The sequence below is a fragment of the Malus sylvestris genome, chromosome 5 (assembly GCF_916048215.2).
Source record: "Malus sylvestris chromosome 5, drMalSylv7.2, whole genome shotgun sequence".
NCBI classification, from domain to species: domain Eukaryota; kingdom Viridiplantae; phylum Streptophyta; class Magnoliopsida; order Rosales; family Rosaceae; genus Malus; species Malus sylvestris.
This window is the reverse complement of record NC_062264.1, coordinates 42,425,736-42,451,349: the sequence shown is the minus strand read 5'-3', so window position 1 is coordinate 42,451,349 and position 25,614 is coordinate 42,425,736. Positions and strand designations below refer to the sequence as shown.

At 39.0% G+C, this 25,614-nt stretch overlaps 2 protein-coding genes across 2 annotated transcripts; both read left to right on the top strand.

Moving 5' to 3' along the window:
- Nucleotides 1–11,934: 11,934 nt before the first annotated feature.
- On the top strand, nucleotides 11,935–15,102 carry LOC126624486 (GDSL esterase/lipase At1g28580-like). Its single transcript, XM_050293550.1, has 5 exons — nucleotides 11,935–12,315; nucleotides 12,388–12,609; nucleotides 14,040–14,188; nucleotides 14,281–14,557; nucleotides 14,772–15,102. Exons 1-5 carry the CDS (start codon nucleotides 12,075–12,077, stop codon nucleotides 15,002–15,004), a joined length of 1,122 nt encoding a protein of 373 aa, XP_050149507.1. The 5' UTR covers nucleotides 11,935–12,074; the 3' UTR covers nucleotides 15,005–15,102.
- Nucleotides 15,103–21,421: 6,319 nt separating this feature from the next.
- On the top strand, nucleotides 21,422–23,713 carry LOC126624485 (GDSL esterase/lipase At1g28610-like). Its single transcript, XM_050293548.1, has 5 exons — nucleotides 21,422–21,903; nucleotides 22,017–22,247; nucleotides 22,568–22,716; nucleotides 22,785–23,061; nucleotides 23,327–23,713. Exons 1-5 carry the CDS (start codon nucleotides 21,642–21,644, stop codon nucleotides 23,557–23,559), a joined length of 1,152 nt encoding a protein of 383 aa, XP_050149505.1. The 5' UTR covers nucleotides 21,422–21,641; the 3' UTR covers nucleotides 23,560–23,713.
- Nucleotides 23,714–25,614: the final 1,901 nt, after the last annotated feature.

Here is a 25,614-nt window from a genome sequence, read left to right as displayed (position 1 = left end):
TAACGGAAATGACAAACACACAACTGTTTTAGCACATGTATTCATATCTAATCATAACCATTGTTGCAGCGTCTTCTGACTTGTATCCCCTTACACTGCTTGTTGTTTAATCATTTTTTGCTTGTTTGTAAGTGCTTTTAAAATAATTGAAAGTGTTTTTGGTGAAAATATTTTTGAAGCTAATCTTTAGTAAAAATTCAAGTGAATCCTGAAAAAGTACTTTAAATGCTTCTACAAGAAGCAAATATCTTAATCATCTCTTCCACATTTTACAATATGTATAGAGAAAATTCGTTTTAAAACACTTAACTAAATGTCCCTACGGGAACATCCAATAAAATTTGTAATTACACCAACCACAATTGTAAGATCTCACATCGTTCAGGGGAGTGGATCCTGTAAGTCTTATATTTATATTCTCATCTACCTAGCACGAGGCCTTTTGGGAGCTCACTGGCTTCGAGTTCTGTATTACAACATTGTATTTCGGGCACTCATAGCTTTGCCACCAACTACTGAAACAATATTTCGGACCCGAAAATACCAATTCTAAACTACATCAGTGCATGATTGGATGTCACTGAAAGATCGAAGGGAAAATAGTGGATCAATTTGAACTACCAAAAATGCAAAGCATATATAAGACTTTTTATCCAAAATGGTCCCTGAGATTTGCATAACACATCAATTTGGTCCATGAGATTGAAAATCAATAGAAATGGTCCCTGAAATTGTCCACCATCCATTATTTTGGTCATTCCATTAAAAATTCCGTTAAGTGTCTCGGAACTCTTGGCCGGAAGTTTGGGCAATTTTCAACGCATCGTAACTCAATCGTTTCTTAACCAAATTCGACCCATAATATATCAAAATGAAGATAGGAAAGTGCAGAACAAGATTATACCTATTTGGAAGCCCAATGGTTGCCGAAGATGGCCGAAAAATAGCCTGAAATGTGACTGGTCCGCGGGAAAACAGGAAAACTCACTGGAAACTGGGTAAACTTTAAACGTTCATAACTTCTTGAATACTCAACGAAATCGAGTGTTTCAACAACAAAAATTATACTTCTCGACGAGACAAAGAGAATGGTACCTTTATTAATGGCTAACTTGATAGGAGCATATTTATGCGACTTAGTTAACTTGTTTTCTTGCATTTTCATAGTTAGTTTGTGTTTATTATAGTGATTTAAGTTATTTTCGTGTGTTTGTAGGTCTAATTGGCAAAGTTGGCAAAAAAATTGCATTTTGAAGCATTTTAGAGCAATTTTGGGCTGGATTGGATTGCATGCATGTGGAGCACAAGGAATGGACGTTTTTGAAGATCAAGTGAAGCAAGGAACGTGCTAAAGAGATGGAGAAATCAATTCAAGACTTGGAAGATGAATAATCAGCTGCAAGGGAACCTAAATCCCTTATAGAAGTCCTATACCTTCACTTAAACACATGCTGCACCATCCTTTCTAGAAGCCCTAGAAAGGTGGCGCCTAAAACCCTTATAGAAAGTCAGAAATTAGCCACAACGCACTCTTTCTAGAAGCACTACAAAAGTGGCGCCCCAAATCCTTCTAGAAACCCTAAAATCTGCACAAACCCTAGTTCTTTTCCCCCTTGGATTGAGGCCCAAGCCTTTGCCGAAATCCTAAGCCTTTTCCCATTAGAATTTGTCAAAACCCTAGGCTATAAATGTGTTTTCAACCATAATTTCGCACCACCACCCCCCCATATAATTCTACACCCTTTTCAGCCGCAAAAATTCCAGCCACCACACCATAATTCGTTCTACACCACCACCCATTCAGAAATCCATATTTTGCCACAGAAAAAAGAAGACAAGACCTTGCCGTGGCTTCCATTGGAGAAGGAGGAGTGTGTAGCAAGCCTACCTGCATCATTTGGAGTTTCTAAAGTTCTTTCTTCCCTTGTTTTGTTTCCATGTTTATTTCAGATTGCTTTTCAATTGTTATGAACATGTGTAACTAATTTTCTTATAGATAGAGGTGAATTCGAAGCCATGAACTTATGTTTGATATGAATTGATTACCTTAAGTTTTTGTTTCGTAAAACATGAAGGTGGTTTACTTATCTGATTGATTGAGAACTTATTTGTGTATGTTGATTGAGGGTGCACACTTAATTTGCATGCATGAATCTGATGCTAAAATATAAGGGAGTTTCACCTAATTGTTATGAACTTATATTTACAAGTAGTGGAGGTTGCTAGTCACAATCGTGTTAGGTAAATCCATGGCAGGAGTATCATGCAGTTCATAGTTACGAATGTCATGTCAATGCTTATGATTTTCATAGAACTTAATGATCTTTGATTGTATCTCTATCATGTTGTTCATATAGGGAACTTGAGAAGAATAATTTGGTTGCCGATGCGTATTCCATCCAATTCAATGAACTTAGGAAAATCTGAAAGTTAATTTGTGCTTTTCACAATTAATTTGGGGCATTGTCGTTCATGGTTTAAAGAAACAATACTGGAAATCAGTTTATGTTGCATATGTTTCATGTGTGGAGAAGAATCCTCTAGCTAGCTTTTCACCATTCAATTCACTCAATTTCGTTTTTAATTTGCTTTGTTTCTGCAAGTTCTTTGTTTTAGTTTTAATTTCGTAAAAAACAATCCCCCATTCATTAAGTCTTGTTAGTTGAGTCATAATCTGTTTTCTTTTAGTCTTTTGAGTCAAGTTAAGTTTTATTTTCATCTAAATCACTTGTTAGGTCTAGAATTGAGTCTTTTTTATTGTTTGTTGTTGTTTTAAGTTAATTTTCACATCATAACTTGCCATGGTTTGGCCGAAAAATGGCTCGAAAGTGGCTGTCTTGGTCATCGAGTTAGCCATTTTTGAACCGTTTTCTGGCCAAATCACAGCAAGTTAGCTGTCAATAAAGGTACCATTATCTTCGTCTTGGCGAAAAGTATAATTTTCATTGTTGAATCACTCAATTTCGTTAAGTATTGAATAAGTTATGAACGTTTAAAGTTTACTTAGTTTTCCCGCTGACCGGTCACCTTTCAGGCTATTTTCCAGCCATCTCTTGCAACTATTGGACTTCCAAATAGATATAATCTTGTTCTACACTTTCCTATCTTCATTTTGATATATTATGGGTCGAATTTGGTTAAGAAACGATTGAGTTACGAAGCTTTGAAAATTGCTCAAACTTCCGGCCAAGAGCTTTAGGACACTTAACTGAGTTTTTAATAGAATGACCAAAATAATGGATGGTGGACAATCTCAGGGACCAAAGTGATGTGTTAGGCAAATCTCATGAACCATTTTGGCTAAAAATGCCATATGTAATTATGTATAGTAAAAGGACTTGTAACCGAAAATGTACATATGATATTTGACAAAATATAATATAGCATAGAAATGAGTGGCTCCACTACTAGTAAACTTCACACCTACTTGGACGTGCATCTGGTTAAGTTAGGAACAATATCGATGTTACACAATGGATCGCCATTCTGTCTTTATATTTTCCCCTTTTGTTATATATGTTTGTACCATACTTGACCAATCCCGAAACTACTGAACATCGGTCAACGTTATACCGTCAAGGACACAGAAGAGTTTCCCTCCAACCAGGAAGCCAATCACAGCGTGACACACGTTGACATCAGAAGCCAATCATAGCGCGACATGTGTCAACATCAGAAGCCAATCACAACACGACACGTGTCAATGTCAAAATGAAAATAGAAATTTTCTTCTATAAATATAGATCATTCTCTCATAATATTTCCTAATGTCATTTGTACTAAATCATTCACTAGTACTCACTAAAGGAGAGCTTGAACCTATGTGCTCATGTAAACCCTTCACAATTAATGAGAACTCCTCTACTCCGTGAACGTAGCCAATCTAGGTGAACCACGTACATCTTGTGTTTGCTTCCCTGTCTCTATCCATTTGCATATTTATCCATACTAGTGACTGGAGCAATTTAGCGAAGGTCACAAACTTAACACTTTCTGTTGTACCAAAGTCCTCACTGATTTTGTGCATCAACATTTGGCGCCGTCCATGGGAACAACACTTATTCCCACTCTCTTCAGCTTTGTTAAGGTGGTTTCCACCATTCGTACACTCTCTTTTGACCAGGCATCCCTCTCCAACATGGGGAGTGAAAGAAGCCACAACACGCAGAATGACACCCCTCTTGCACTTGGTGCGAGGCAACGAAAGAAGGAAAGAAAGAGGGTTACTCTTCAAACTAAAATCGATAAGCTAGAAGCTTAGAACAACAAGATAGCAATGAAGAATGAGGTCCTCCAGGAGCAGTATGAGAAGCTCTTTGAGACGCTCCACGAAACTAGGCGTACTCAAACACGCGAGCTCGTTACCCCTGTAGACATTAACCATCATCTGGGTGCCCCCTAATACGGAGGGTCAACTTCCTTCGACATGGGTATCCCTGATGAGGAGCGAGCTAATCATTAGAACATTGATCAACATGAGACTTCTCTCAACCCAGCTGCTTCGACCCGAAGCAAGAGAAGTGGAGGAAGACACCTCCTTACAGAAGGAGTGGAAGGATCGAAAACCGTCTTTCACGACTGTCGAGATTTCCTAAAGCAACGTCGAGACAATCCCATCCATGTAAGCTCGAAGATCAATGACCCAAGGGTCTCTGAAAGACTTGGTCCCCTCCCATATCCCAGGCCGACTACCAATTTGGGGAAGAGGCAACAAGTCATAGAGAAACACGATGGTATAGGGGACTTAGAGATATTCCGACAGACATACCTTGGAAGTCAGTACGACGAGTCCAGGAAAAAATCACATGCTCTTGATCAAACCTTCATACTTCCAAGAGGAGATGGAGATTTACGAAAGAAAGCTTCAGTGGTACATGACTCCAATCAGGACCCTTTTGTCCTACAGCTTCTTAAGGAAGTAAACAAGTTGAAGGCCGAACGACAAGCTGAGATACCTAATTGGAACCAACCTAGGCCTGACCCTCTTACAAGGAGGATCATCGACACCCCCTCCAAGCAAAGACAAAGCAGAAGCTTGGCTTACAACTCTATACTGGAAAGGAGGACCCGATTGAACACCTTAACCTTTTTTAGTCCACCAAGGCATATCAGATGCACACCGACGAAGAGCGATGTATTCTCTTCCCCTCTACCCTCTCTGGTGGAGCTTTAAACTGGTATTGCCGTCTTCCACCTGAGATGATAGACTCATTTGAGGAATTAAGGAAACTGTTTGTTTTTCAACATATTTTTCAGACCAATCGCTTGCACTCTGCGGATGACTTGTACACTATTCGCCAGAAGCCAGACGAGTCATTACGTATCTATGCTGGCCGCTTCAGCCATGAGTATTCCCGTTGTGCCGAGGCAGACGACAAGACTGCTCTCAAAGCCTTCACGGTAGGGGTGGGTTCGGTTTAAATCGGTTCGGTTTTTTGCCAAAACCGAAACCAAACCGAAATTTCGGTTCGGTTCATTTTTTTTTCGGTTCGGTTTCGGTTCGGTTTCGGTTTTTTGGTTTTTTTTTCTTTCAAAAAATGAAAAACATTGAAATTTTAAATTTTAACATATCCAACACAATCATAACATAAGCATTCTAACTAGAATCAAAGACAATGAAAATAAACATTTAAAATTGAACTAAAATCATTAATCAAGTCTTCCAAAGTCCAAACTAACAACCTCACAACACAAAAATCATACAAATGACTTAGAAAAGTTAAATTGTATGATGTTGTTCAAAGATCAAGGTTGTTTGCTTGTAATTGCATGTTGACAACTTGATTAGTAAAAATAATGCGTGGGTGGATTTATTTAGTGTGTGTTAGATTCTTTTCCATCACAAATTACCCAAGTAATCTACCCGAAATAAATGTTTATGGATTCTGTTACATGTTATATGAGAGTAGATTTGGAAAAGAAAGCTAGGGCAGAAGTAGGCAGTGCTATGGAGATGGATGTAGGTACTTCTGGAGGAGGTTTGGTTCCGGAACCTTATATGGGGGATAAATAATAGGTTAGGGTTTAGAGTTTTTATAGGCCTTTTTTAAATATTTTGAGCTTAAAGTTTGGCAACACATTGGGTTTAGCACATTTTAACTTACAAATTGGGTTTAGAAAATAATACCCAAAACAAATAATTAAATAAAAAAAATTAATTTAATTAATTCGGTTCGGTTCGGTTTAGTTCGGTTTCTAGATCACTAAAACCGAACCGAACCAAAAGAATTCGGTTCGGTTGGGTTTTTTCGATTTCGGTTCGGTTTTTTTGAACCCACCCCTACTTCACGGCAGGTTTACGTGACTGTTTCTTTAAGTACATGATCAATGCCAACACTTGGAAGACTTACTCTAAGGTGATGGCCCAGGCTTATAACCATGCATCCGCCGAGGCAAGGACATATCAAGGGAAACCCCCCACAACCACCCTTTATCAGCAAGTAGGGAGTGGAAGTCAGATCCAACCAAATGAGAAGACCTCGACATTCCAAACGACAACGGTGTCTCCTCCTGCCTTACTTAATACTTCGCCAAGTCAACAGACATATCAATCTCAGGGCAAAAGGAAATATTTCCATCCTTACCAGTATCGTTTTAGTAAAAAGAGTAAGGGACACTATCGTGATAACCAAGGGTATCGCCATGATAATGCCCGTCCCCAGGCAGTCAACACAGTGGGCCAAGCACATGTCATGACATGACCTACCCCGAGGTATGAGACATACACCCCTTTGAACACCACATGCATGGCCATTTACCCCAGCATAGCACACCTGATACCGAAGCCAATGCCGAGGCAGTCGGGTTACAAGCCCACGAAGAACACGGGCACATTTTATTGCTACCACGAGCATAACGGCCATGAGAGCGAGAAGTGTATCACCATTCGTGATCATATTGAAGCTTTGACACGTGAAGGAAAAATTGATCAATTCCTCATTCACCTTTCAAGGGGTAACCGTAATCAACGCTAGGTGAATGTGATATATTCCATAAGTGGTGGCACACCCATATCTAAATCTTCCAACAGGGCCATGAAAAATAGTGAACGAGCTTTAAGGTCTGGCCATCAAGCGTTTCACGTGGAAGACATCCGGGGAGGCAAGTATCAAAAGCCTAACTTGGATCCAATATGTTTCTACCCTGAGGAAGAAAGAGGTATCATCTACCCTCACAACGACCCACTGATCGTGGAAGCTCACATAGCCAACTTTGAAGTACGACGAATCCTGGTAGACATGGGGGCTTCGGTCAATATCATGTTTGCTGAACACTTGCTCGATCGCTCGATTTCTCCTCTGATAAGCTTCTCCGGTGATATCGTGTAACCTTTGAGGAGAATACACTTACCTTTAACTATTGGTATAGGCCCTTACACAGCTACCATTACCACTAACTTCCTGGTGGTTGATTGCCCAACAGCATACAGTGTTATCTTGGGATGCATATGCATCAATGATCTCAAGGCCATGGTATCCACATATATGTTGTTGATGAAATTTCCAACCCCCTATGGCAATGGTTACATCAGAAGAGATCAACTTAGTGCACGATCATGTTACAACACTTCGACAAGCAACATCACCTGTTTGTGCCCAATGAAACCCTTTCTATACATGACCAAGTCATAAAGACCAGCCGAGACGAAGCCAACTTGGATCTTCACGGTGGCAACAGTCAACCTAATGATCCTCGAGATGACTCTTTCACCCAGCAAGCACAACTCGCTGAAGAGTTGGAGAAGGTCTATATCTCAAAAGATTATCCAAATCACATGGTGAATATTAGCACCACCTTGTCACCACCCTTTCGATTGACATTGATCTCTTTTTTGCAAGAGAACACTGAGGTCTTCGCCTGGTCATACAAGGACATGCCAGGCATCTCTCCCGATATCATCTGTCATCGCTTAAGTATTAACCCCAAGACCAAGCCAGTGAGACAAAAGCGAATATCCTATGACGCTGAACGGTACGAGGCAATGAAGGTAGAAGTTGAAAAACTCAAAGGCATAGGCTTCGTCCACAAAGTCAATTATCCAACGTGGGTAGCAAATGTTGTCCTTGTTAAGAAGAATCCGACCAAGAAAAGTCTCCTGCTCCAAAAGGTCTTGTGGAGAATGTGTGTCGATTACACCGACCCAAACAAAGGATGCCTAAAGAATAGCTTTCCTCTTCCTTTCATAGACAGACTTATAGACTCTACAGCAGGGTGTGAACTCCTGAGCTTCATGGATGCTTACTCAGGATACAATCAAATCCTTATGAACCCTCTAGACCAAGAGCACACAGCCTTCACTACTGACAGGGGACTATATTGCTATAAAGTCATGCCTTTCGAACTAAACAATGCAAGAACGACTTATCAGAGACTGGTCAATTCAATGTTTGCCGAACAGATTGGGAAGAGCATGGAAGTTTACGTTGATGATATAGTAGTCAAGAGCAAACATGTTGACCAACACATCACCAACCTATCTAAAACTTTCACCATTCTGAAGAGGTATCGAATGAGGTTGAACCCCAATAAATGTGTCTTCGGCGTAAGCTCTGGCAAATTTTTAGGCTTCATGATAAGCCAACGAGGCATTAAGGCTAATCCCGAAAAGATTAAAGCAATCCTCAACATGAAGGAACCGGTAACTTCAAAAGACATCCAAAGCCTTACTGGTAATGTGGCAGCCTTAACTAGGTTCATCTCTAAGGCCACAGACAGATGTGCTCATTTCTTCAAAGCACTTAAGGGAAGTAAGAAGTACAGTACATGGATTGATGAATGTGCTGAGGCATTCAAGAACCTCAAAGACTACATGAGTAAAGCCCATCTGCTCTTCAAACCTGAGGTTGATAACACTCTCATTATTTATCTGTCGGTATCAGCTTCAGCAGTAAGTTTCATTCTCATTCGAAATATGGTAATGTCGAACGGCCTGTCTACTACGCTAGCAAGGCCTTACAAGATGCGGAGACACGATACTCCAACATCATCGTGCTTACCAATCATCCTTTTCGACAGATACTCCAAAGTCTTGACATTTCCGGACGAATGATCAAATGGGCGATAGCATTGGGTGAGTTTGACATCTCCTACCAACCAAAGCCAGCTGAGAAGGGCCAAGCAATGGCATACTTCATCACCAACTTCACATATCATGTTGACATTATTTCTACGCCTAAAGAAGTGGTTTCATTACCCTCAGAAGCTCAAAAAATAGAATCAACAGCCCCAGCATGGAGTCTATATGTTGATGGCTCGTCCAACCAATAAGGTTGTGGAGCAGGACTAGTCCTCACGACCCCAGAAAAAGTGGCGATGGAGTGTGCTATTCGTTTCAAATTCAAGGCATCGAACAATGAGGCCGAATATGAAGCCCTCATAGCAGGCTTACGTTTGGCCAAACACCTTGGGGTTAAACGAATTGATATCTTTAGTGACTCCCAATTGGTGGTTAACCAGGTCACCAACAACTTTAACGCTAAGGATAGCTCCATGGCAGCATATCTGGCACAAACACAATTGTTGCTCAAGCACTTCCACTGCTAGATCACCCAAATTCCTCGAGCGGCAAACAGTCATGCAGATGCTTTGGCTCGCCTCGCCTCAGCGGTGGAAGACAAGATTGGGAGAAAAATTCGAGTTGAATTGTTGGCAGCACCAAGCACCATGGCTGCGGAAGTGTGCAACTTACAACAGGGGGATAGTTGGATTACCCCGATTTATAGATTCCTTGCTCATGGCACCTTTCTAAAGGACAAAGTCCAAACTAAGGAGATTCGATACAAGGCTACCCGTTACTTGATCATTAATGACCAACTCTACAAACGGGGTTTTAACCTACCATACCTATGATGCCTTACACCTGTAGAAGCGGAAACTGTCCTTCGAGAAATACATGAAGGAGTCTGCAGAGATCATGCTGGATTTCGATCCCTAGAACACAAGGTTTTTCACCAAGGATATTACTAGCTAACACTCCACCAAGATGCCATCAGAATATCCCACTCATGTGATAAGTGTCAACGCTACACAACTATTCTCACTCCCCTCCCGAGCCGCTTACTCCTATGATCAGCTCTTGGCCCTTCGCCCAATGGGGACTTGATTTGATAGGCCCAATGCTTGCAAGGAATGGCAAGGTTCGCTATGCAATCGTTGCAGTTGACTACTTCACAAAGTGGGCCGAAGTATAACCCTTGGCAACCATTACTAAGGCAAAAATAGAAGACTTCGTATGGAAGAACATCCTTTGCAGATTCGGCATTCCCAATGCGATAGTCACTGACAACAGACGACAGTTCGACAACAATAAGTTCAGAATGTTCTGCTCTAAGTTCAACATTAACTTATGTTTTGCCTCCCCAGCTCATCCCCAGTCTAATGGACAAGTTGAAGCCATTAACAAAATAATCAAGCGAACTTTGAAAACCAGCATGGACAAGGCTAAAGGTTGTTGGTCAGAATTTGTACCCCAAGTTCTTTGGTCATACCGCACTTCGTATCGGACATCAACAGGAGAAACCCCATTCTCACTTGCCTTTGGTACAGAGGCAGTTGTCCCAGTTAAGCTTGAGCAAGCAACGTTCCGAGTCCAGAACTATGTGCAAAGCGAAAATGACAAACAACTTACCCTCAACTTAGATATAGTCGAGGAACACAGAAACCAGGCTCACTTGAGGAATGTCGCCTACAAGCAGCGCATCTCCAACTACTATGACTCAAGGGTTAAACCTCGTTCTTTCAAAGTGGGGGACTGGGTATTGAAGAAAAGATTACTCTACGACAGAGTCCCGAGTGAAAGAACATTTAGTCCAAACTGGGATGGACCGTTTGAAGTTGTTGGCATCAGTCGCCGTGGCTCCTACAAGCTTAGAAGCTCTGATGGCAAGACCATTGGCCATCCATGGAATGCTGATCACTTGAAGTACTATTACAAGTAAACTCACATTGTACAAGTGTTAAGCTTCAGCCGTTCGGCATCCTATGTAACGAAGACTATTTGGCATGAATTCAATAAAGAGATGATTTAGACAACGCGGTCCTAATCCTCTTACATTCCTAGCAATGAAACACTCGGGTTCAAAGCTTCAACATGAATGCTTCCAACATGAAACAAAGTCTAAGTATATGTCAACAAGACTATACAAATAAACGGATTGGTTGTCTCTTGTTTCTGATTCCCTGCGAGCTTGTACCTGTGCAACTCGAAAATCTTGTGTTCAAGCCTGATGACAAGGATTGAAACTTCACTTCCTTGCTCGGTTGTGGTGGTGGATCGGCTCATAGAAATCGTCCAGCTCCTAAAGGTGGTCCAGCGGGCACGGGTTCTTACTGTTGCCGCTCGAAACCAGCTGCCTCCTTACCTTTTCCAGCAGTCTCAACGTGTACCACTCGGTGTCCAAGCTGGCTCCTTCCCTCAGTGGCTCCTTGCCCTCTGACACCACGCTGGCGTCAGCTGGCGTCACTTGAGCCGGTCCCCAGGTCTGTCGATTTTAGGCCGACCTGTGGACTGGCTTGGGCTGGGTGCCAGTCGATTCCACAGGCTAGAGTGGATTGGCTGAGTCTCAACCTGTTTTTTCCACTGGGTGCCAGCCTATCCCGCCCCCGGTGGACTTGCTCTCATGTTGGGAACCATAGCATTTTTGTTCCTAAGTATATCCTTTGAAAATGGGATTTAATTTCGACGCATGGCGACGATTTTAGACGTTACCAATTCCGTCCATCATGGTGTCAAATGAGAAACTTTTTGATACTGTTTGTTCAGAATGCGAATTTTTAATTAAACATGCTTTCCTGATCCGCACTTAAAAAACCGTTGTTTTTAGAGAACAGCTAATCCACTATCTCTTGAATGATTGTAGGTAAATCAATTATTAATCCGCTATGATTTCTTAATCCACACTTAAAAAACCGTTATCTTATCCTAGTCCGGTTAATAATCCTCCACAGAGAAGGGAATAAAGTTTGCTAAAGAAAGTTAAGCCAGCCTTCAACCACAATATTCGTTCCCATACGCGGGTTTAGACACAAGAATCTCTCCCTGCAACGGAGGCGTTGGCTAGAGATCTTTCAATTCTATGGGTTCATCTTTCCAACAATATTATTGGATGAACTTCCTCCTCTTAATACTCATCCCTCATGCCTCATGCTGCTTCAGTTCAATTTTCAGCTTTGGCGATTCACTAGCTGATACCGGAAACTTAAAGATCAGCTCTCCTAACGAGACTGTCCACTTCTTCTTCCCTCCATATGGGATGACCTACTTTCATCGCCCCACCGGGCGCTGCTCCGACGGTCGCTTAGTCATAGACTTCATTGGTATGCATCCACTTACAGTATATCTTGCGTTTTCAAATTTATCAGTTTCTCAATTCACATTTTCGTTTTCAGCTGAATATCTCGGACTTCCGCTTGTTCGACCTTATCTCGAAAGCCAGAAAAGTATCCAAAACTTTGAAGGGGGAGTGAATTTCGCCGTGGCAGGAGCCACGGCTCTTGACGCCACCTTTCTTGAGGAAATGGGAGATTCTAATCCACGTACCAACAACTCTCTGGGAATTCAAATGGGCTGGTTTAAAGAAATTCTTCCATATTTTTGCAACACATCTTCAGGTAAGTTTGGAATTCCTTCCCATGCTTATCTTAAGGAGAATAGTATTTGCATTCCCCTCCTCGGGATTAGCTCATTTTCTCACTTGCAAATACCATATTTTTACCATATAAATTTCGTAATCGAAATAGTTCAATTTCTTAATCTTCATTTGAAGATTAACCCTAAAAAAACTATTCGGATCGGAGATTATTTAATCATTCAAATGTATCAAATAAATCAACATTGTACGTGCTAAGTAACATATTCATGATGGACCGTTGATTTATTTGAAACATTTGAATGACTTAACGATCTCCGAATCGAATGATTTCTTGTAAGGATGATATTCACATGATGATTAAGAAATTGAACGGTTCCGATTATGAATTTTTTACGATGAAGATACATTATTTATAAGTGGGGGCAGAGGGGAAGAAATGAGCTCAGTGACGGAATTAGGATTTGAACTCATTGAGGTCATGATAAAAAAGTAGATGTGTTAACATTTTGTTATTTAGATATATAATTCACGACTAGTTCTTATATTTGACTTGTCATTGTACAATATATTATCAACAATGTCATTATTTATTTTGACGTATACAACCAAATTTTAACCATACAGTGATCTTAAGTTCTTAACTGTATAATATTAGAATTTTTGTTTTTTCCACTTAAGCAGCCATGACCTTTTATTTGACTCCCATAAGCAAATACACCAACGTTGGTGAAAGATTATTGACCAATCCTTTCAATTGATTGAACTCACTATGAAATACTGTTAATTAATAGAGTGTTTTGATAAATAATGGAAATCAAAAGCATGCAGACATAAACTTAAACTGAACCTAATTATTGGAAATTCTTATTGGGGTGTGGGGATCAATCGCAAAATTTGTGTGGAGTAATATAAAGTTGTTGGGGTCAATGTGAACTCATTGACACCCCCCTTCCCCCCTCCCCTCCGCTACTGAATAAACCCAATTATTGGAAATTAGGTTGGGGTGTGGGGATCAATGGCAAAATTTGTGTGGAGTAATATAAAGTTGTTGGTGGGTCATGCGAACTCATTGACACTTTAACACCACACGCCCACCCCCAGGAGCAATATATAGTTGTTGGGGTCCATATGAACTCATTGACACTTTACCTCTCGTCTTCTCTCAGCTATTGAATGAGCTCATCTCCAGCTTTATACACGAGAGATATTAGGTTTGAATTTAGTGAATAGCGAGTTCGATATTATTTTATTCCCACACCTCTTAAGGTAAATGTATCCTTGTATCAAGGAAAAAAAACATAAAATTTCATTCCAATCCTTGAAAAAATTACTCTTAGAATAAAACCTTGTGTAAGATTAAAAACCAACTCTAGTTCTTGGCATTTAATTGTAACTTTTGGAAATTAATTAGGTTGTACATGATGCCTGTCTGATCGATTCTAATTGCAGATTGCAGTGAATTCCTTTCGGGCTCTCTAATTCTCATGGGAGAGATTGGGGGCAATGATTACAACGATGCCTTGCTTGGCGGGAAAAGTATAGAACAGGTTCAAGAATATGTGCCATTGGTGATAGAAGAAATTGGTTTATCCATCAATGTAAGAGTTTGAAAAGCTTGGATCACAATGGTTCTAAAAAACGCGATCTCCTTTAGGCTTGTCTAACTTTTTGTGGCTTTATTGCTTTGCAGGAGTTAATCGAGCTTGGGGCCGCGACGCTTTTGGTACCTGGAAACCTTCCAATTGGTTGCCTTCCCATCTATCTTACAAACTATGAGGGTTCAGATGAGAGTGACTACGACCCTTCAACTGGTTGTTTAAATTGGTTAAACAAGTTTGTTGAGTATTACAATGAGCAGCTTCAGACAGAACTAAGCCGGATTCGAAGCCTTCATCCTCACGTCAACATCATTTATGCAGATTATTACAATGCTATGATGTACTTATATCATTCTCCAGAACAATTTGGTACTTCAACTCTCAATTAATTTTATTGACGTTTGTTTTCATGTTTTGTTAAACGATGAAGATTCAAACTTCATGTGCATATATTTTAGTCACTACTCAAAACTTAGCTTTTTCAATAGGCCTTGTGAAATAGCTTGCGGATTTTTGGTGCATTGTTTCAAATGCTGAAGCAAAACCTGTTTACGATAAAAAAATTTGATTCGTGTAATTTCAGGATTTATCGGGGGAAGTCCAAAAGCGTGCTGCGGAGGAGGAGGGACATACAATTACAATTCATCAGCACAATGTGGTATGCGACAGGCAAGTGCTTGTGAAAATCCTGCAGAGTTTATCAGCTGGGACGGTATCCACTTTACTGAAGCAGCATACAAGTGGATAACAAATGCTTTGTTGAAAGGAAATTACACCGATCCTCGTATTAGTTCCTTGTGTGTTTCCACATTGTGATATGTATTGTGTACTTCTCCACCTGTGCTTATAATTGTTAGTTTGATTTTGTTGGTGACACATTATATTGTTTACATATATCATCTAATTAGATAGTCTCTCTAACATTTTTTTTAATAAATGTGATGAGTTGTTCTTATCGAAATAAGAATGAGTCATATCTTTAATAGAAAAGTGATAAAAATATATTACATAAAATATTATGAAAGTAACTTTTTTTACCGTCGAATAGGATTTTCAGAACTGTTTGGTCCCAAAGCTGTGACATGCTTTGCACAAGCCAGCTCAAAGTTGCAATTTTATACAATAGCCTTGAAGAAGCAGGCCCTCTATAAAAAATAATATAAAATGTTGACGTGGTTTAACTGTGATCACACAAAATAAGAGGGCATAGAAGGGCACCAGAAATGAGAGGGCAAACAATCCTTGTCCATCAATATTCTACTTTACTTTCCTTTTTATACGGCCAAACACAAGAATCTCTCACTGCAATAGAGACGCTAGAGATCTATCAATTCTATGGATTCGTTCTTCCCACCGTATTATGCGATGGACTTCCTACTCATATCAGTTTTCATATTCATCCATCATCCCTCATGCCTTTGGTTGCTGCTTCTCTTGAGCCTGGTACCACATATTTGTAACTAAGCAGGATATTAAAATGATTGGTTATATGAGATTGCTGAGTTTGATACTATACCTATATGGAATACCCTACTCACAATTGTAACTAAGCAGAACATTAAAATGATTGGTTATATAAGATCACTGAGTTTGATACTATACCCACATGGAACACCCTACTCACAATGGATATGTAGCTAATAAACATTTGATATTTAAAAAAATTGCAAGTACATTATAGTGCAATTGGTTGCAAGTACATTATAGTGAAATTTGAAGAAGATTAATTTTCAAATATTGAGCAAATGCTATAACGAATGAATATAATATGAACAAGTTGAGTCTTGAACAAATATTATAACGTATTTTATTTTTTCACACTATTATTTGACGGAAAGGTTGATCAAAATTGACATAATTACCACAATATTTAGCTTCTTAATTTATCTGACAGTTGTATACTGCGCTTAAATAAACGGAGTATCAATTAATATATTTTTTTGGACAATAGGAGTACCAATTAATATATAGAATTGCTTTCATAGACTTGTAGTTCGAAAGCGGTTGTCTCCTCAGATAGACTTATAGGTGCAAGGCACATTTATCATGTGGATTAGTTTTTTTTCTATTTTTTGTCACCTGCTGTTATTTGACAGAAAGGTGGAGACTTGTTGGTTATTGCACGCTAGGACAAGCACCGGTATTTTTCTAGCTACCTCGTTTCGAAGGTTATTTCTAGCCGAATGGATTATGTTTAGCCTCCGTCTAGATTATAGTCTTACAAAAAATTATTTTTTAAAGAACAATATCAGACCATATTTATATATCATCTCTAATCAAATGAAGCTATTATTTAGCATCCTCAGTAATTTATTCATTTAAATTTGTTCTTTAATTGTATTAGCTAATTGAATTAAACTACCATATTAAAATAAGGTTTTCAAACATATTTTAAGTACCACTTGTCACTAAATGAATAAACCTCCGAACATATTTTGAGTGAAACTTGAAGATGTAGCCATTTGAAAATTATTGAAAAAATTAAAAGAAAGATTATGGAAGATGTAAGAGAGGGGTGTGTATGAAAAGAGTGTTGAGGTGAATAGAATGTGAAGAATTGAAATAAAATGAGGTAAGATGGTATGAAATGATGAAAAAGATGTGAGAAATGGTGTATAAATGTCTTAAGTATTTATAAGAAAAAAATTAGAATTTTAATTTGGTCTTAAAAAAAATCCAGCTGGGCCAACTGAAGGGGCTAGCTGGCTAGCTAAAAATGGCCAATTCGCTGGCCATATGACTGGATTTTGGCCCGTGAGTCCCAATATTTTTTTGCCCAAACCTTTATTGAAGATGAGTTTTGTGTCAAAAAGGGCTATCCTTAGGCCCTATACCTATTGCTGGCCCGGTTGGTGATGGCCTAAGGGAACCAGCGTCCGCTATAATTTTATTTTGACAAAAATTATGTTCATTTTCATAAAAAAATTAGTCAACCTTAAAAGAAGAGAGGGACCGTGTGTCTCTCTCGATCGATCAACGGTATAGAGAGAGATATTTCCATGGCTAGGGCAAGTTTAGTGAACGTCGTGGTCGTCCTCCTCGTAACTGTTGGGATCATCCCGCATGCGAATTGTTGCTACACATCAATCATTGGGTCTGGAGATTCACTTGTTAATACTGGCAACACATATACCAATGCCGTTGATCGGAAGATCGACCTACTTTCATGGCTTCAGCCACCGTGCAACTCAAAGCATCAGCTGCTTTGGCCTCAAATTAAGCTCAAATTTTTGTTCTGCTTTTTTCAGGGCTTCAGTTACCGGGCAACTGAGAGGCGTAGAAAAAGCAACCTCGCCCAGAAACGTTAGGAGCCCGGCGGGAAAATGAGAAAAACCCCATGGGAGAGAGTTTCAAGGAGGCATGAAAGAGGAGAGAGAATATCATATAAAAGTCAATTTGGAAGTAATTGATTGAATTAATTAGAACATAATGAATTAAAAAATTTGGGATTAACTAGGATTATTGCGAATTACATGTGGCAATCTTTGAAATGGATACAACTCCAGGTCAGTGGTGAGCAAAAAGGACTTGGATTGTCTGCCCTCCTATTTCGGTGCCCTCCCTGTGCCCTACTTTTTTGTGTAGTCACGGTTAAGTCACGTCAATATTTTATATTATTTTTTTATAAAAATAATAAAACAAAAAGAAATAATAATATAAAATGTTGACGTGGCTTAACCGTGACCACAAAAACAGGAGGGCACGGGGAGGGCACCGAAATTGGAGGGCAGACAATCCAAGTCCGAGCAAAAATGCTTGCTTATGCAATACATCTCCAGGTCAATTGCCAAAACTAATTTTTTGGGTGGTGGTGTTATGAGAGTTTTAACAAAACACTTCCGGTACTATTCATTTTTAACGAAAAACCACATTTATACATTTCCTTGTACTATTCACTATACATTTAAAAATGATTTTTCATTAAAAATGAAGTTTTTTTTTTTTATTTTTCGTTAGTTTTCCTTGGTGTTATTTGTATATGCTTGTCCGTAGACAATAGTAGTAAGTACACATGTGTTGACCCTTATGCAATACATCTCTAGGTCAATTGCCAAAACTAATTTTTTGGGTGGTGGTGTTATGAGAGTTTTAACAAAACACTTCCGGCACTATTCATTTTTAACGAAAAACCACATTTATACATTTCCTTGTACTATTCACTATACATTTAAAAATGATTTTTCATTAAAAATGAAGTTTTTTTTTTAATTTTTCGTTAGTTTTCCTTGGTGTTATTTGTATATGTTTGTCCGTACACAATAGTAGTAAGTACACATGTGTTGACCCTAAAAACTACCAAGCCTACGTGACGCGCAGGCCGAGTAATCTATAAGCTAACTACGTCCTTCGATGAATGCGGGGCGTGCCAACTCGTCGGCCGAGCTCGGCCGAGGAGTAAATTTGTTGATGATGCGTTGGGTGCGCGGCTGACTTCTGCGTCTTGCGATTGCGACCGAGGAAGGAACACGTCTCGGCCTCTTGGGTTCTCGAACCTGAAGACAAGGCTACTATTCTTACGAAGTTCACGAATCGTCGTCGTCGGATTCAGTCACAGTGATGTTATTCGTCAGAGTAAACTCACGCCGAATCGACACCAAAGTGTAAGGGCACAAATACTCAAAGAGAATATAAGTGTTAATAATGAACGTGGTTCAGCCGTCTTAATGTCGAACTCTAAATCCCACTTGAGAGTATCCAATCATAAAATAACTCGGCGTGCAATGCGCCGAGCTCAGTAAACTGTAACACCTCACTTCGCTGAGAAGGCTAATAAGATGACCTCAATCAATAAGGATTCGGAAATCGTTCTCGACCGAGACTTGGATAGGTAACCAACCGTCCTCGCCTCAGTGCTGTTGATACCAAAAACAGATGCTGCAAGATCGGCTGATTCTACGGCGATAGATCTATCTATGCCGACTTAAGATATCACCGGTTGCTTTCACAATGATGTTAATGCCAACGGAAGATGTGTCAGCGAAAAGAGAAAATAAAAGTCTCAAAGTTGTTGAAAGAGTTTGCGCAGGGCAGTTGTGTGTTGAATTGAAGGGGGTTGAATGATGTACATCATCCTCTATTTATAGCACCGGATACCTTCAAGGTCGAGTTAAAACCCTACCCGGATTAGGACTTCTTCTCCTGATCAAACACCAACTCGACCAGTCCTATTTTCACTATAATTGTGAACCTAGTCCTTTATTGAGCCGGATTCACTTCCGGGTTATTAATCTTGCCGAAACTCCTCATTGCACCAGGATTCGACTCGTCTTGCAGCATGACTTAACCAACCTAGGTTTGGAAGCCCATGACCTAACCGATCCAGAACTAAACGATCCCTGATAACCCTGTCGTAAGGCCTTCTGGGCCGAGAATAATTCTATACTCGGCCCAAACTAATATTTTGGGCCCAAACAACATGTTATTAGAGAATGTGTGTACAAATCTGTCAGTTTTATATGTCTAAATATTTTTATTTTTAATTTGTTTTATCATTTAGATTTGGGTGGGGATGGACACGGACTGAGTCGGGCTTGAAATTGGAGGAACTGAGCATGATTAGTTTATAAATGAAACGGGATGGGGTAGTGCGGAGCAGGGCAGATCACTTTTTTTTTTTAAATAAAACCGGATCTAACCCGACCCATTTCATACGGACCAGTTCTTGCAGGTCCACGGATCCTTTTGTTTTTTTGTTTTTAATTTTAGTTAACAGGCCTTCGGCCTTTTGCCACATGGGTCCTCACAGGACCACTTCTCTTACTGGAGCACTTTATTTTTTAACCATTGTCGACGACTTTTCATGATATACATGAGTGTTCCTCATGCACCACGAAACACAAGGAATTCTTGAGTTTTTTTTGCTTTTGACCAAAGACAATTCAATTTCAAAATACTAAAATTCGGGTGGATAATGGTGAGTTTTATTAATTGCATCAATTTTTCCAAGATAATGGAATCATCTACCAACATTCATGCGTCTACACACTCGAGTTTGTTGAACACAAGCATAGGCATGGAGGACAAAGAGACGGTAATAAACGGTTTCACTTTCTTCAGCAGAGGCCTAGTATAGGCCCATCACAGGAGCATTATGCGAACTGACTTGGCTGTGGAGTTTGCTGTATGATTTACAGTTGCCACACTTGGACTCTTCAATGCTTTATTGTGATAATGTGTGATAACGTGAAAATATTAGCATCTCCGTCAAAAAGGAGCAAAGCTTAAAGAGTGTAATTTTCTTTTTTCTTTTTATAATTTGGTTGCAGTTTTATTTATTTAGGGTTTCAGACACCTTTTTTTTCCTGGATGTGTTTAGTTTCTTCGAAAGAGATAAACTAAATTAAGTCTGAATTGGATGCTTGATTTGGTTTAACTTTATTGACAAAGTGTTTCATTTGGTTCTTGTTTATCAGGAGATGATTTTGGGATGGTTTTGTTGAAAGGTTTGGCTTTGGTATGCATTCATATGAATTGTTTTACTAATTTTTCCATTTTGTATGTTTGGGCTTGATTTATTGTTCACTAATTCTCCAAACTCACTCAGTTTTCTGGTTCAACATTCAACAGAAGGCATCAAACTTGTAAAAGAACGTGTCCAGCAAAAGAATTTGCAGAGATTCAGACTGACCGATGAGTAAAACTGTAAAAGATATAATTTACTGGAAAAAAATAACATAAATGGGTCCTAGGATGGCATGAGAGAGTCTCTCCCCAATCCTCATATTGGAGGCCGAAAGTTGTAGCTTATTTCAATAGAATAAAGAGAAAACTTGTTTACCCCGCGTCGTGTCTACTCTTGCACTGGAGATTTTTCCGATCACGGACTTTCTCAGCCATAAACCACCACTGAGTTTCAAATCCTCCTTTATAACTGCTTTGTTTTTAATTAGTTAATTCTTTTTTCTCCACAAAATATCATTATTTTGGCACAATTTTTTGAATATTGCTCAATTTTGGGCGATAGAAGGTTTACGTTAACTCCTATACGAATGGCTGGAATTTAGGCAAGCAGATGACTTAAACAATGGTAACCTTCAAGTCGCCATTTAGCCGATGGTAACAAATTGTTGTCCGTTTGCATAGATGAGGGTAAATGTCCAGCTTAGACAATGGTAAAATTCCTTTGTTTGATGCCATTTTTTTTTTAGAGCAGGCAGTTTTTCCGAACTGTAGAAATCAGTATATAGAATTCCTCCAAAAGACTTGTAGTTGGAAGGCAGATATCTCCTCGCATAGACTTACAGTTGCAAGCTTCCGTTGTCGTGTGGAATGAGAATATACAGCTAGACTACTTGGTTTCTGAAGTTTTTCATGTATGCATTTGATCAAGTCATGAATTTCCTGTTACCATATACGTGTACTTATTCACACACACACACACACACACAACATGTATATTAATATGCATAACTCAAGCTGCGTGTAAGTGAGAGTAGGAGATAGAGAGAGATCCATGGCTAGGTATTTTGGGGCAAGTTTGACCATGAACGTCCTCCTCCTCGTCGGAACAGTTGTGATCATCCCACATGCGCTTGGTTGCTACACTTCAATCATTGGCTTTGGGGATTCACTTGCTGATACAGGCAACTCATACCTCAACGCCCTTGACCACCATGACAAGCCTTTCCACTTCTTCTTCCCTCCATATGGGGAGGACTTCTTTCATCACCCCACCGGCCGCTGCTGCGACGGTCGTTTAATCATAGACTTCATTGGCATGTGCAATACATCCACTTATCTATATCTCATACCATTAAAAAGCCATACTTATCATATTTTTTTTTAATTTAACAAATAATCAGGTTCTTTTTGGCTTCATCTTTTGCAGCTGAATCTCTGGGACTTCCTCTTGTGCGACCTTATTTTGAAATCCTGAACGTCAATGAAACTGTGCGCAACTTTGAAGAGGGTGCGAATTTTGCAGTAGTAGGAGCGACTGCACTTGACACTGACTATCTTGAAAAAATGGGACATTATAATGAATTTACAAACTTCTCTCTAAGAATTCAATTGGATTGGTTCAAAGGAATGTTATCACCTTTATGCAATACAGCTTCAGGTCAATTACCAAACTTTTTATGAGCATTTAGATTATGTGTCTAATTTCTCTTACTTAAACACTAAACGACATCTCTATCGTTTAGAATTATTAACTTTTTGCTACAATTGTGGTGCAGTAAATTTTAACTAGTTTTTCTTTCTAAGTAAGTTTCAATGATTGTGTTAAAATGCAAATTTACAATTTCAAGTTGTTTCTTGTCCCCATTTACCACATAAATAACAACTCCCGTTAATAATTGTACTTGGGGCCTGAATGTGAAGGTCTCATCTTGGATGTGACTGATCAGTTACTCTTTTTTTAATATCTTTGATTTGCAGACTGCAGGGATCTCCTCTCAAGTTCTCTAGTTCTTATGGGACCGATTGGAGGCAACGATTACACCCATGCGTTGTTTGCAGGAGACTGTTTTCAAATTGTTCGAACATTTGTTCCAGTAGTGATAGAAGCAATGGCTTCAGCTATCAATGTAAGAGTTAAACTCATATAAATTGTAGGCTTCTGTGATTTAATTTTTATGGTTGCATTGCTCTGCAGGAGTTGATTGAGCATGGGGCATCAACACTTTTGGTACCAGGCAACTTTCCAATTGGTTGCCTCCCTGCTTACCTTACATTGTATGAGGGTTCAGATGAGAGTAAATACGATCCTTCAACTGGTTGTCTTACTTGGTTAAACAAGTTTTCTGAGTATCACAATGAGCAGCTTCAGATAAAGCTAAGTCAGATTCGAAGCCTTCATCCTCATGCTAGCATCATTTATGGAGATATTTACAGTGCTACGTTACAACTGTATCAGTCTCCAAAACAATTTGGTACAGCATCTCTCTAGCACTCGTTTACTAATCATTTTAGTTTTTAGTTTTCGTTAAAAATTTAAAAAACAAACTAAAATCTAAAAGCAATGGCCACAAGTTTTCAATTTAAAAAAAAAATAAAAAAAAAAACGAAATGATTATCAAATGGCCTTAATGTTTTTTAATTAATTTACGATTATTGTTAAAGGTACATAAAGTTTGGAAGTGTTTCAAATGTTGAACCTCTCAGTTATCATATATCATCGGATTCACGTCACTGCAGGATTTACTGGGGAAGCTACCAAAGCATGCTGTGGAGGAGGGGGGACATACAATTACAACTCATCAGCACAATGTGGTCTTCCAGCGGCAAGTGCTTGTGCAAACCCTGCAGAGTCTATCAACTGGGACGGTCTGCACTGTACTGAAGCAGCAAACCGGTGGATAGCCAAGGCCTTATTATATGGAAATTATACCATTCCCCACATTAGTACCTCCTGTGTGTCACAACTGTGACTTGGCGTCCGATTTATTTTCCCATTTATATCACACAAGAAATTATCTTGTGCACCAGAAGCTATTTTATCAAATCTCGCTCTACATGTGCTACTTGTATCATGTAAAAAAAACGAAAAAAAAAAATTAAATAAAAAGGTCCATTTCATTAATATGATCGGGCTCCATGTCCCAATTTGGGATACACAGATAAACAAAAGCAAAAGAAATATAGCTTGTGTACGCATGCTAGGGTGTTATATTTTAGAGATACTTTAGGATATTCTATTTATATTAGAAAAACTTTTAAGGGTGTGGTGGAAACAAAACAAAATCCTAAATAGCTAAAATGACAAATTAGGAAAGAATCATCTTTGGCTAGAGAAACACATCAGTCACTTTGCACGCATGATTTGGGGTCCGTTTAACTTTTGGACAATTTTGAAAAATAGGAAACTTGTAGCTCTATCTCTTGTGTTTTGAAGCATATGTTGTTGAGAATATGAATAACACATCAGGGAAATGAGGGACATTACATGTGCATATAAGTAATTGGGCTACTTCCCCTATTGCCAATTGATTTTATGGTATAACCTTAACTTCGTTATAGTATCAGAGCAGGTTGTTCATTATATAAAGCCCAACGGCCACACATGTTTCACGTCACTCGATTTGTGTTGTCCACGTGCTAAGCTTGAAAATTAGTCACACATAAGGGCACCTATTGAGAATATGAATATCACATCGGGGAAATGAGAGACCTTGCATTGGTAATTGGGCTACTTTTTATATTATCAATTAGTTTTATGATGAAATCACAACTTACGTTGCTAGGAAAAATTGGGAAACCTTTCAAATCTTCACTCTCCCATATATATGCAGTTCTAATAAGAATGTAACTTACGCGGGATTGATTTGCAAAATTGGAACGTTTTACTCCATGAAAAATTATGAAATTTAGACACAATGACCTTCAACCTCTTAGCTTCCTTCTCTAGTTATTTGGAAAGTCAATTTATCATAAAATAAACATCCTAAGTGTGTATATTGGCTAAAATTGAGAAAAGGAAAATACTAAAGCTCTTTATAATTCACTTTCTTAACAAAATTTAGAATAATTGACATGAAAATATAGAAAATAATACCCCTATATATGCTATATAGTTTAAAGTACAATCCTACTATACCACATTTGATATTAATGGTGTTGAAGCCATTTTTGGTTTTGTGTACGTACGTAGTAGCGTAACGAGGGAAACTTGTGCTCCTGCTCATAGCTCATAGGACCATCACCAGTATTATTTTAATTGCAATTTTCCTCAAATCAGCACCGCCACTAAAAATTCAGAAAAATGTCTAGTTGAAGACGTCTAAATATTTAAAACTCTCAACTGCAAAAAAGCATCATAAGCACGTAGCTAGAAATGTATTATAATAACAACTCAAAGCTTCAGTATGGTGTCGGAGCAACAACTAAGGCCACCGGTGTATGTTACATCAGTAATATATCAATGAGCGGTCACAGTCATCCATGCATGCGCCAAATTGCCCCTAACATCTTAGCTCAATAATATCATCGTATATAAAATTTGCCACCGCATGCATGGCCATTTTACCACACCCCTCTAGCTTATATGATGGTTAGTTTCTGCGTCAGACAATTAGAGATGTTATAGTGTCAATATTTAATCGGTATGTCAACAAGAAGATTGACCAAATATAAAGTCAAAATCAAGAAAGTATAAATACTAAATATGTCATGTTTTCGCCTTTGAGTCATCAAATAACTAACATAAATGGTTAACCCCTCACTCTGTTGCAAATATTAATGAGGATTGTCGTGATGAGTATTGTAAACACAAAAGAGATAGAATACTACAACAGTCTGTTTTTAGGTATACAATTAACCTAGCTATCTACCATTCTACCTAGAAATAGTTCAGCCAGTACTCTGTAAAGTCCATTCCTTTCACATTTAGAAGTTTCCAGAGACTGAACCACGAAGACACGTTTCTCGTTGTGGAAGGTTTGGTGGTGCAAAAGCAAACTAGTAGTATGTTTGACTTTGAGAAGTCC

Bases quoted from the DNA above. Each gene is read 5' to 3' on its own strand.
- LOC126624485 (XM_050293548.1), top strand. From the start codon at position 21,642: ATGGCTAGGTATTTTGGGGCAAGTTTGACCATGAACGTCCTCCTCCTC. The intron at 22,248-22,567 runs GTCAATTACCAA...TTTGATTTGCAG, and splicing joins TTTATGCAATACAGCTTCAG to ACTGCAGGGATCTCCTCTCA. The intron at 23,062-23,326 runs GTACAGCATCTC...ACGTCACTGCAG, and splicing joins TCAGTCTCCAAAACAATTTG to GATTTACTGGGGAAGCTACC.
- LOC126624486 (XM_050293550.1), top strand. From the start codon at position 12,075: ATGGGTTCATCTTTCCAACAATATTATTGGATGAACTTCCTCCTCTTA. The intron at 12,610-14,039 runs GTAAGTTTGGAA...TTCTAATTGCAG, and splicing joins TTTTTGCAACACATCTTCAG to ATTGCAGTGAATTCCTTTCG. The intron at 14,189-14,280 runs GTAAGAGTTTGA...ATTGCTTTGCAG, and splicing joins AAATTGGTTTATCCATCAAT to GAGTTAATCGAGCTTGGGGC.